Source organism: Petaurus breviceps, unplaced genomic scaffold (genome assembly GCF_028583685.1).
Source record: "Petaurus breviceps papuanus isolate PSGF00001 unplaced genomic scaffold, PetGlider_PUasm1.0 229, whole genome shotgun sequence".
Classification (NCBI taxonomy): domain Eukaryota; kingdom Metazoa; phylum Chordata; class Mammalia; order Diprotodontia; family Petauridae; genus Petaurus; species Petaurus breviceps.
The window spans coordinates 4,458,160-4,471,554 of NW_027185903.1; the positions used below are offsets into that span (position 1 = coordinate 4,458,160).

Consider the following 13,395-nt stretch of genomic DNA (forward strand, 5'->3'; position numbering starts at 1 on the left):
TCAATTCTGTTTTTTTCATTAAGAATGCTTGAAAGTCCTCTATTCCATTGAATGACCATATTTCCCCCTGAAACATGATTATCAGTTTTGCTGGGTAGGTGATCCTTGGTTTTAATCCAGATCCAAGCAGATCAAAGCAAGAGTGCTTAGCCTCTGAATGGTCACTTGGTCCCCCTACAGTCTGCAGGCCAGGAGCACTGGAAGAAGGCACGTGGTAGTGACTGCATGGCTGCTGCACCTCTAGCTACTTCTCACCCCAGGGTCAGGGTCCAGACCATGCTCATCAATAACTCCCTGTTCCAACAGAGTACCACACTGACCTTTTACTTTGTCTTTGGTGTTTATGTGTTGAGAAGTGTGGAAACCCCCAGAACTACTGATGGTTCACTCTCCTGCAATCTGCTCCAGGGGCCACTGGTCAGGGCTGCCCTGAGGCTGAAATCTCATGGCTCACACTGGACTGTGCTTGGCTTCCAGCTCAGTGTGATAGCCCCTTCCTGTATCCCTGCCAGGCTTCCTTCAGTGGGAGATTTATTTCTCTCTGTCACTTTGTGGGTTCTGTAGCTCTAAAGTTTATTTAGAGTCTTTTTTTTTACATGTATTGGAAGTGATTGAAGCAGGAGCCCATGCCAAGTTTGTGCTTCTACTCCACCATCTTGGCTCCACCTTAGTCCATTCTCTTACACCTACTGAATATTGAGTCCTGTTTATTTTCCTTTTGAAATGTTTCCTTTAAAGTTTGCTCTATTCAAATTTATCACCCAATCCAGTGTCTGGTCACTGTTATCTACTAATCTTACAGAACATTCTCTCTTCCTTTTCAATGAGTTCAGTGAGCAGCTCACAATCTCTCTCTCCATCCAAACTCCTGTCCTCATTCTACAGAACTTCTACATATAATTTTCCTTCAAATACCATGACTTCCAGGGGTGTGGTGGTAAATGTTTGACAACTAGTTCTCAAAACAAATGTATGTATGACACACCTTTAGGTTTATTCAGCATTATTATCATTTTTTCACCAGATCACCTTTGATTACACTCATTACATTCCAGCTATGAATTTGACCTTAATTTCTCATAGTTTAAAAGTAGATGCACCAGGTTCATGATTCTTCTTTTGGTGAAAGCCCTATTTAGAAATTAAAGCCTTGTGCCATCTCCTTTGGTCTTTTGATGGCAATATAAGTGGCAGCCTTTGAATCATACCAGAAGAGAGCAAAATATTCCTTGAGAGGCTTATTTTCTGGTAGTCTGGATGGAGCTGATTATCAATCTAGTTTGAAGTTTTTCAAATGAGTAGCACAGAGTTCTTAGGGAAATACCCATAGTTAGTTATTAATCTCATTGTGAAACAATTCTGGCTTAATTTCACTTATGTATAGCCCTCCCAACCCTCTACTTCCTTGTATAATGTGTGCTAAATTATTACTATTATTTGTGGAGAGGAAGGCACATGATTTGAAAAGGGAATCTATAGTGAATATTCTTTTTTTATCTAGTGTGGTATGAAGGCTATCAATCATTGACTAGTTTGGAAAGACCTATAGAGAATGATTAATATTCCTTCAACTCTTTAATAGTAATTATTAACTTCTAAAAAAGTTCTTATAGTTCCATAACATATAGTATTCAGCTCAAGGATTAGGTTAATTTTATGTATGCAATTTTTATCAGATTAAATTAAATACATTCATGGACATGTAGCTACACATATCTATACACAAATACACAATTTATACACATACAGATACAAGTCAACAAACTACCTCAAGCCTCTCCCTTCTCTAGGACATTCACCTCATTGTTTCCATAGCGACATTCTTAAAGCACAGGTCTGATCCAGGCATTCTGTTACTGAGAAACTTTGTAGAGCAGGGTTTCTTAATTTCTTTGGTACCCTGGACCTGCTTTGGCAGTCTGGTGAAGCTTTGGGGGCCCTTCCCAGAATAATGCTTTTGTGAAAAAAAAATCATGATTTAAGGAAATGCTCAATTTCAGTTTAAAGTTAATGGAAATAAAGGTTCCCCCCCCCCCCCCCGTATTACCTCTGGGCTAAATACAAATGCTTTTATTTGACACTTAAAGCTGTGCTGCCAGTTCCTCATGCCTGGAATGCCCTCTCCTCTTAGAATTCTCCATTGCCTTCAGAGCTATCTCCTATGTGAACTCCCTTTCCTGATCCCCCTCAGCTTCTAGCGATTCCCTTGAAAGTACTTTATATTTGCCTCGTGTCTACTTTGTACACACACACACACACACATATATATATGTGTGTGTGTGTGTATACGTATAGATAGGTAATACAATTTTAAGCTCTAATACCTTGAAACTGCACCAAATATCTTGGGGCATTCTTTATATTTGTTGTTCAGTCATTTTCAGTCATGTCCTACTCTTGTGATCCTGTTTGGGGTTTTCTTGGCAAATATAATGGAGTGGTTTGTTTTTTTTCTCCAGCTCATCTAACAAATGAGGAAACTGAGGCAAACAGCATTAAGTGACTTACCCAGGGTCACACAGCTAGTAAGTGTCTGAGGCCAGATTTGAACTCAGGAAAATGAATCTCCCTGACTACAGGTCTGGCACTTGATTCACTTTGCCACCTAGATGCCCTCATCCTCTATCTACATATATGTAATGATGAGGATGATAGCTAGCATTTTTATAATGTCAACTATGTACCAGGCACTGTGTAAAGTGCTTTATAAATAATGTATTTGATCCTCATAAATGCTCTGGGGGTGGGTTCTATGACTATTCTCATTTTACAGCTGAGAAAATTGAGACAAAGATTTGTCTAAGATCATATAACCAGTAAGTATCTGAGGCCACATTTGAACTTAGATCTTCCTTAGGCCCAGCACTCTTTTCACAGTGCCCCTTAGATGGCACAGTGCCATCTTCTCCTCTGTATAAAGATGGGAGTCCCCAGAGAGGGGGCTCTATGTGCATAGTGTGTGTGTATATCTATGTATGTATGTACACGCTCCTATCATGTTTACAAAACATTATGTATATTTTACATTTAGAGAGCTTTCTTAAAAGTGGAATGGACTATTTCAGGAAATAGTGGATTCCTTCTTGTTGAAGGTTTTCAGTAAAAGTCCAGATGACAACTTGCTAAAGAATTAGGTTAGAGTAAGTAGCCTGTGGGTTTCCTCCCTGTTCTGGGATTCTAGAATTCTGTATATGTGTTTGTTTCCTTACAGGGGACATAAGCATATGTGTGGATTCATGTATGTATACATATCTTTATGGATACAAATATAGCTCTATACAGGCATGTGTGGAAAGAAAAAGGTGAGATAAAATCCCAGAAAGATACTTTAATGACCAAACGGATCCTTCAGTACATATTCATATAACCGAGTGTTCTGACTTTATAATCTCTGAGTCTCTCACTAGTAGGGATAGATCAGGTGTCCTGAATGAGCTGGTCTTCGCAGGTGGATAGCTGCTGCTACCTGAGCCCCATTTCCAATGCTTCCAGATATTCCCAGGAGAGAGTGAGGGGGCAATTTACAGCTCCTTTTGCCTCCTCACCCAGAGAGGGGCACTGCTAGTACTCTCCTCCATCTATAGGGATGATAAAACTTTGGGTAATAAAAAATAGTACCTCCATAAGAGAATCATTGGAAGAGCCCTGGATTTAGAGGTAAAGGACTTGGGTTTAAATGATGGCTCTGCTACTTGTAACCTTCTCTTGTAAAATGAGGGACTTAGACTAAATAATCTCTAAGGTCCCTTTAACTTTAACTCCTATCACCATATGAAGTGTAAAAATAAGCACAAGTATATTCAGTTATAGGCCAAGTGATATACAAATGGCATGGATGGATGGCTCATTTGCAAGGGATTATGGAAAATAGCAGTGGGAAGAATAGCTTCCAACTAGAGTTAGGAAGACCTGGATTCTTGTTCTGATTTGGCTTATTATTGTCTGTGACTTTCGGAAAGTCAACTCAGCTCTTTGGACCTGTTTATTCAATTGTAAAATGAGGGGACTAAGTTTGATCATCTTTAGGCTCCCTTCTATCTCCTATTTATATGTAGGGTCCTGTGTTCTCATATTCCCGACCTATAGGATTAAGGAATTTCTTTCATGTTACTCAACAGGAAACTCATTCCACTTTTCTCCTCCTGTGATAGTCACCCAAAGAAGAAGGTTGAGGCACTCCTCTCTCCTTCCTCTTTCTACCTTCCCTCCTCCCACCAAATCTCCCATGAGCCCTGCACCTCCCTCTTTTCTACTCACCACGTTGGAGGAGGCACCTCTTGAGCATCTGGAGAAAGGAAAACTTTAGGAGAGCCATGATTATCAGATTCCCAGACAACCCCCTCCCGAGAGCAGTACAGTAGGAGGCGTCCGGTCACTTTCAGATTAGTTGAACTTTGAGATTGAGGATTGAATAGAAGAGGGAAAAGGACAAGGGAGAGAGGGAAGGAGAGTGGGGGGAGGAGCCTGGCACAGTGCCATCTCCTCTTCTGTACAAATATGGGAGCCCCCAGAGAGGCTGGACTAGGAGCTCTTTGGGAGAGAAAAAAGGAAAAGTAAGGGTCATTTGGGTTCTGCGTTGTAATCAGAATTCTTCTCTGGGTCTGGGCTTTCCCAGTTGCTAGAAAGCAAAAGAAGGGCAGCAGAACGGAGTGGGGAAGACATCAAATGATTGGTAAAAATCACAGATGGTATCATTAGCAAAAAAAAAAAAAAGACATGATTGAGAGGATCATTAATTACTAACTTATATGCCTATTTTCTCATTTCTATTTAAAAAAATTTAAATTCTGAACTTAATAAATAAAACAAGAATTTCCATAACAAAGTAGAATAGAAAAAAAGAGGATTGAGAATGAAACTGCAAATCTATTATGTTCAACTTTCTTTTTTTTTAAAATATATAATAAAGTTATTATGTAATTTTCTTTTTTTCCCCTCCCTCCCTTTCCACCTTGGAGATGGCTACCATAAGACACAAATATGTGTGTGTATACATATATGTATGTATGTATGTATATATATATATATACACACCATATTCTTTATAAATTTTTGATGAGAAAAACCTGCAAGAGTATTGAGGGTAAATTTTATGGAAATGTGAAAGAGAAAGAGGCGGCCTTTTGAGATAAAATTTGTAAAGCACTTAGCACAGTGCCTGGCATATAGTAGGTGTGAAATAAATGCTTCTTCCTTCTTTCCTCCCTCCCTCCCTTCCTTTCTTCTTTCCTTCCTTCTTTTTCTTCCTCCCTCCTTTCCTCCCTTCCATTCCTCTCTCCCTCTCTTCTCTTCTTTCTTTCCCCCTTCCCTTCCTCCTTCCTCTCTTCCCTCATTTCTTCTCTCCCTTCCTTCTTTTCCTCCATCCTTCCCTCCTTCCCTCTTTTCCTTCCATCCCTCTTCTCCTTCCTGTTCTCCTTCCTTCCTTCCCCTCTCTTCCTTTTTTTCTTCCTTTTTCCTCCCTCCCTCTCTTCCTTCTCTCCCTTCTGTACCTCCATTTTTCTTTCCCTCCTTCCATCCCTCTCTTCATTCTTCTCCACCTTCCTTCTTTCCCTCCTGGAAGTGGATTCTACACAACAAGACAACCACTGTAAGTTCACAGAGATGGAAATAGAGGCCTCCTACTTCCTCACCACTTCTGCCTCTTGGAATCCCTGGTTTCCTTCAGGGTTCAGTTCAAGTTTTGTTTTCTACATGAGACCTTTCATGGTTCCTCCAGTAACTCTTGCCTCCTTCACCAAGGTTATCTTTGTATCTGCTTCTTATGTGCTTTGTATAAACTTTTATATGCACATAATGTATCTCTTTTTTGAATGTAAACTCTTTGAGGGCCAGTATTTGGTTTGTAGTCTTCGCAATTAATATAGTACCTAGCATTAAGCTGGCAATAAGCTTAATAAATGCTTATTGATTGAATGATTGAGGTTTTCTGATGTCATTGACCCTCTTCAAGAATAAAGGACAACCAGTTGGGCAATGCTCCTTCCTTCCTTCCTTCCTTCCTTCCTTCCTTCCTTCCTTCCTTCCTTCCTTCCTTCCTTCCTTCCTTCCTTCCTTCCTTCCTTCCTTCCTTCCTTCTTTCCTTTTTTCTGATATATCAATGAAATTACTTAAGGGGATACATTTGGAACTAGATAAAATAACAAAATTAATCTAGAAAAATAGAATGTCAAGAATCTTGAGGGAAATGAAAAGAAAAAGTACAAATGAAGGAGGCATGGTATCACCAGACCTCAAACTATATTAGTCAGTAATAATAAAAATTATTTGGTGCTAATTAAAAACAAACAAACAAACAAACTTTGTTGATGGAACAGATTAGGCATGCAAGACCTAAAAGCAACTGAATATGCTAACATAATTTTTGATAATCTCAGGAACACCAAGGATTTAGGACTACCTATTGGACAAACACTGCTGGGAAGACTGGAAGGGAATCTGGCAGAAATTTGATTTAGGCAACTCTCTTATAATATATCACAATAAGCTCCAAAGGGCTATATGACCTAAATACAAAAGGTCATATCATAAGCAAATTAGAGGAGAGGGGAAGAAGGTGTCTTTTACAACTATTAGTGGGGGGAGAATCTTTGACTTAATGAGAGATAGAGATGATTTAAAAAGGCATGTAATAGGTATTGCTTTCAGGTATAGATTAGACTAGAGGGTCACTAAGGTTCTATTCAATTCTCAAATTCTACAATTCTGTGATTTTATGATTGGTCCAAAGTTATATAGCTAATAAGTAGGAACCAGAAATCTGGTTCCTGCCTCTAAGTACAATGTTCCTTCCTCTATAGCACAGCTCACTTTGCAGTACTAGGTGTCCTGGAAATTTGCCAAATAAATAGAGGTTAACCTTAGTTTTAGAAAAAAATTACTTGACCATTGTGGAAGAATAATTCAGATGAAATAAAAAGAGAGCTTTTCCCCCTAAGTTCATTATTTGTCAGAACAGTAAATGAACTTTGCTCTTTGCCCCCAGATCTTCTTTCAGTAATTTTGCAAAGCCTGTACTAGTGCTTGCTAATAGTTACTTAGAATTTAAAAACAAGCAAACAAAAAACAAAAACCAGAGTGCATTCCAAATGGCACATTTCTGTTTGGTTACCAGCTACCCAGAGAGCCATCTCTGAAAAAAAAAAAACAACAAATAAAAAAAACCCCAAATCAGTTTAGCAAAACTACTTAACATATCAAACAAGTTCAATATTTTATTCAGTGTATTACAGCCATTGGCTTTTCTCTTCCCTTCAAAGAATGGAAGCAACTACATTTTCATATTTCCTCTTGAGGGCCAAATTTAATTATTATGGTATACTGTAAAATGCATTTTTTATTTATAATGAGTTAATAAAACACTGGACAGAGTTAGCTGGTAAATTTTGAAATCAGAAATATTAAATCAAAGAGAGAACATTAAATCAAATCAACCAACCATTTGAATATGATTAAGTAGAGAAAAGTTCACATCGTAAGGAACAGTACAAAAAGAGATCTAGAGTTCTGATACATGTCACATTTGAGAATTAGAACCAAGTTCACTAAAATGTAAAATGCAATCCTGAGCAAGCCTTAGCATCTTGCTGATAAATTGTTTTTCTTGAGCAATTCTGCCATATAGACAACTAATGAATCCAGGCATGAAAAAAAGTAGCATGCTTTTTGAGGTTCTAAGGAACTCTGTGTCAGGGTCAGAAGCCAAATGGAATCAACAATAGAATGGAATAAGGTTACAGAGGTCAGTTGTTGACCACAGATTTCTGCAATTAAAATATCACCAATAAGCCTATGACATGCTGAAAGTTTTAATAAAAATTCCAGCACCACAGTTTGTCAAGTTATTGAAGTGCTATTTTCATCTCCTCATGTTTCCTTTTCCGTTTATAATAGGCAGACTTATTTTAACTTTCACCAATGTTATAGTGTAATGCTAGCAAACTCCATTTATTCAGTGACAGATTAAGGCAAAACATTCATAGAAAATTAAGGTCAAAATACAGGGTAATTCAGTCATTTAGTAAGTTCTCAATTACTCCATCCCTGGGCAGTATATCCATTTAGTCAGTCACAAAGTCTTCTTTCTATTCAACTGGAGATTTGTTTCCAATCATAAACAAAGAACATTCAGTTTGGTCAGTCATAAAGTATAAAAGTCAAAAGTTTTCTACTCCTGGATCATAATTGAATTACAATACCATCCATCACAACCAAATATCCTCTCAAAGGGGCAGTGAAGAGCACAAAAGCCATCTATCTGTAAGCCACAGGTTACAATATCATCACAGCATTCAATACCCAAGGAGAGGTCTTTTCTTCATCTTGATTCCAAGCAAGTTCTCAGCAATCTCTGCTCCTGGGGAGACAAAGCTTAAAAAAGCCACAATATACATTGCAAGTGTCCTCATCAATTCACTCTTCTGACTGCAGAACAGTCTCAGGACCCCTGAAAACATCAGCAAGACCCTCCTTCAGGATTTCTGTAAACATACAACAAGAAAATCCTCCTTCAGGGCTTCTGAACCAATAGTAAGGTTCCAGGACCTCTGCAACAACAGCACTGTTCTTTACCAGCAGAAGAATCTGACAAAGTAACATCAAAACAGACAGAAAAAATACTGGCACCACAGTCATGCCTCCTCAGTTCTTGGCAGCTCTGGGTGACAGTTCTCAAAAGTCCTGGGCAGCAGCTCCAACTGGCCCTCAGCAATCCTCTCTCTCTCTCTCTCTCTCTCTCTGCCTCCATGATGCTGCTCCCAAAAGTTCTTCTGGCCTCTTTCTCTTTGGGCCTCTCCATCCATGGCACCAGTTCCACCCAGTTCAGCCCCCTCTCTTCACATCAACAAGTCCATTCCACAAGTGGGATTCACAAGCTCTGGGTTTTAACATTTAACCGGAAAACCAAGCCAATACAAGGTGATCTTTAAATTCCATTACCATTACATATGGTCATATGTGATCATGTGGTTATGTGCTCCTGGGTGTTGTGGATTAAATTTGGTGCTCACTACACTTGGATTGGTTGGTTTTCATTCTTATAGGTTCATGGATCATAAGGTCATATATTTAGAGCTGGAAGCATGCTTCAAGGCTATCCAGTGTGACCATTTTTATTTTACACCTGAGGAAATTGATGTTCAGAGAGTTGGCTTGCCTGATATCACACAGGGAGTAAGTAACAGAGCCAAGATTCTAAATCATATTCTGTGCTAAATGTAATGCTCTTCTTACAACTCACACTTCCCCAATTATTGGATATGTTTCTTGGTTTGCTTTTTCTGTCACTATTAAGATCATCCTTCAAAGAAGGAGACAGTCTTCCCTTCACAACCAGTAACTTGGGATCTTTACTCTATGGACAGTTGGGTGCTTGGATGGTTGATCCCCACTGGTTAAGCAGATACACTTTCTCAAGAAAGAGGGAGAGAGATTTTTAAAGAGGAATAACAAATACATCAAATTTCTAGCTCAGTACAAACATGTAAACCCATAAAAATAGAATTCTATAAATTGTAGATAGAATTCTTTCAACAAGTCTAAAGTATTACAATTCATAAGCATACTGGAAAATAGAATGGAATTGGGCTACTTCTCTTGGGACCAGTAGGATTTTTGGTGACATGAGAACACAACTTTTCAAGCAACAGAGAAGAAGAGGACCAAGGAGAGGGAAAAAAGGGGTATGCTGAAGCTTATTTCCCTAGTTGTGAAAAAGAGTGAGGAGGGTTTCTTCCTGCTACTTTGCCTACGGATAAAGAATTCAAAGACAGAGCAAACTCTGAAGACCTCTATATCTTGATTTTTGATCTAATCAGGTCATATATAATTTTCTTTCTTTTACTTTGCCATCTTGACTCCACCCCCCTATAAATTTTCTTTCTTCTTGCCAGAATAATCCCTTAGAATAGTTGCATCTTAGTACCCCTCAGTGGTCAGAGACCAAATCCCATCTGTGTTCCAAGCTATGCTGGGCCTGAGGCTCAGTGGAGGGATTTGAATTTGAATCAGTTATGAATTAAGGAGGGCCAGTCCTATCAATAACACATCCCAAGACTTATTCCTAAAACTAGATTCAGCTGAGGAGGGAAGAGAGAATGGTGGTGCTTTTATACTTCTATTTCTTCAGTCCAAATAGCTAGAATTTAACAAGGGGTCAGTTAATAATTATATTGTCAGACAGTGTAATGCCAAGCAAAGGCAACTTCCCAAGGTTCAAAATACCAGCATAAGTGCTCTCCATTTTATTCAGTGACAAATTAAGAACAGATAGAATCAAAATTTAAAAAGTCATTCAAAATACAGCATTTACCAAGTGTGATTCAATAATCTCCAAGTACCACCCCCAAGTGTGATTTAATCAAGTACTATCCCACCCCTGGACATTACATTCATTTAATCAACCACAAAGTTCCTCTTCTAAATACTACTCCACCCCTAGGCTGTACCTTCATTTAGTCCATCACAAAGCCCCTTTTCTCAAATGGAGCTTAGTTTCCAATCATAAGTAAAGTACATCCATTTGTTCAATCATAGAGCACAAAAAGGTCAAAAGTTCCCCACCCTTGGATCACAATTGGATCTACCCCAGAGTTACAACAAACTTAAGCACAGCATTTAATACCCAAATGGAGGTCTTTTCTTCATCTTGACAGAGGCAAGTTCTCAGCAATCTTTGCTCCTGAGGAGACAAAGCTTAGCAAGGCCACAAGATACATTGTCAGCATCTTCATTAATTCATTCTCTGTCTGCAGAACAGTCCTAGGACCCCTGAAAACATTAGCAAAACCCCCTTCCAGAATTTCTGTAAACATACAACATGAAAACCCTTCTTCAGGGCTTCTGAACCAACAGCAATGTTCCAGGACTTCTGCAACAACAGCACTGTCCTTCACCAGTGGACAGTATTCGCTCTCTGTCTGCAGAACAGTATCAGTAGCTCTGAACCAACAGCAAGGTTCCCACACCTCTGCAACAACAGTACTGTCCTTCACCAGTGGACAGAATTCACTCTCTGTCTGCAGAACAGTCTTTGGAGCTCTGAACCAACAGCAAGGTTCCAAGACCTCTGCAATTACAGCACTGTCCTTCACCAGTGGACAAATCTGGCAAAACAACATCAAAACAGACAAAGTACCAGCATAACAGCCATGTCTCTTCAGTCCTTGGCAGCTCTGGGTGGCAGCTCTCAAAAGTCCTGGGCAATTCAAAGTGGCCCTCAGCAATCCTCTCAGTCTCTTTCTGCCTCCAAAAAGGGTGCTGCTTCCAAAAAGTCCTTCTGCCTCTCTCTTTTCTTGTGTCTCTCAAAATTTACATCATCAGCTCTTCCCAGTTCAGCCCTTTCTTTTCACATCAACAAGTCCATCCCACAAGTGGGATTCACAAGCTCTGGGTTTTAACACAGTCAAACCAAAAACCAAGCCAATACAGGAGGATCTTTAAATTATATTACTATTACAGACAGCCAAAGAGGCTCCTAACTGTTTTCAATAAGGCATGTTCAGAAACTCACTTTTTTTTCTTACTGTATCATAAAGATTTCTAGAAGATAGTCTATACATGTATAACCCACTTGGTCACACTGGTGGGAAAGTAGTTTGAGCTATAAATTATTTCCTGTTCCAGAGAAACTTCTTGAGTATGCTGAAACAACTTAAGACGTTCCTCCTACCCCAAATCCTCCCCTTCACCTGTGCCTGATGGGAGTTTCCCAATCTGCTCACTCCCTCTAAGAGGTATGGCTTTCCCTTTCCAAGCAAATCATTCCCCTCACTTGAAACCCAGAACACTAAAAGGCTCTTTCTAGGGGGAAAAAAACCAAAAACCAGACAACAAAAAGAAAATGCCTGCTCTTTGCTCCCCTGCAGACTGAGGTCACTATTAGCTTCCATTTTTTAAACTAAAGTTATCATTCAGTTTTTAAAATAAAGAATTCAGATTCTTCTGCCAGTCCCTTAACATCTAATATTGGCTATCCTAATGGTTTCACCACATGTTCATTCAGAACCAAAAGTCTCATTTTAAAAACAAGTGACCCTTCTGTCTTTCTCAACTCTGTATGTGTAGAACTTAAGTAAAGTTACTGCAAACATGTTTGGTTTTGGTTGATTAACAATTTTATCATATTTAATGGCTCAAGAAATCAAACATTTAAAACCAATCTTAATAGTTTCCTGAGTCCATCCCAGAGGAAAACTGGAGTTTAAAGTGAGCAAAGAAACTACAATACTTTTAAAAATGGAAAGAGAGAGGCATGTCACCATATCCTCTTTGCCTCTACACTCTGATCAGTTTTGCTGATTTCCCGGAAGGCAAAAATCATGCTTGGAGCTTAGATAGCTACTGTCTCATTTCAGAATTCATCACTACTGCTCCTGCTAGCTAAGCCTTGCCGTCTGTATTTGGACCTCTGCTTTGTCTTTCTTCCAGCTCTCCTTTCCTGCTTCTCCTACCTGCAAGCCCTTTCCATGGTCTGGGTTAATGTAATTACAATGTGTGTGCAATTTGCCCCCAGGTCAACTCTGAGGTCCCTGGGAATTTAGGGACTGACTGCTGGAAAATCTCGCCAGTAGACTTCTTGTTCTCATTGCTCCAGGGTCAAGCCTTTTGGGAGGGGCCCTAAAGGTGGGGTACTCATGTGTATAGTGTGGAAAAGGCTGTGGACTGGTCATGTTTGTTGTGTTCAACCAGGTGAGCATGTGTAGGTAATCACCACTGTCAACTTCTTCTTTGTATATGGATAATAAATCAATGTTCCAGGATTAAAAGGAGACAGAATTTATAGCTCAATTACAACTTAGAGCTTTTTTATTTCCTGATATACCAGAATTACCCCAGCTGTACTGTGATAATCCTCTCTGCCATACCTGCCATCAGCTCTTAGAACCTGGGCTGTACTTGAATTTTCTTGCCTTTCTTGATAAGAAACCAAAAACATTATCCCTTTAACTCCATTGAGAGATGGTAAAAAAAAAAAATGTGTGTATGTGTGTGTGTGTGTGTATATATATATGTATATATATATACACATATATATGTATGTATATCTACATATATATGTATGTATATATATAACTTTACTTTAGAAATAGTAAAAAGCAAGAGGAAGAAAGCTAGAAGAATAAGGTATCCTAACCCTATCTGTCTCCAAGTTCCAGGCTCCCCCACCTCCCTTCACCACCTTCTCAGTCTCTCCTCTTCCAACTGTTAAAAGGAGTGGGATGAAAGGAAGTGATCACTGTCCCTGGAGCAAAGGGTAGTTTGGGTTCTTTTGTTTCTGGCACTTTTTTTCTAAAGGGGACTTTAGGCATCAAAAGGTTTAACAGCCAGCCAGACTCAAAAAGGGAAGGAAAGAATTACAACAGAAAAGAAAAGTCATTTATTTACTTGGACAGAAAGACT

At 39.2% G+C, this 13,395-nt stretch overlaps 1 protein-coding gene across 1 annotated transcript in view; it reads right to left on the minus strand.

Annotated features, from left to right (window-relative positions):
* AGXT2 (alanine--glyoxylate aminotransferase 2) overlaps positions 1–4,376 on the minus strand; it is a 63,169-nt gene extending 58,793 nt beyond the window's left edge. The window contains exon 1 of the mRNA XM_069096121.1: positions 4,258–4,376. Within this exon, the coding sequence (XP_068952222.1) occupies positions 4,258–4,315 (58 nt within the window). The 5' untranslated portion in view covers positions 4,316–4,376. The remainder of the gene's footprint in view (positions 1–4,257) is intronic.
* Positions 4,377–13,395: the final 9,019 nt, after the last annotated feature.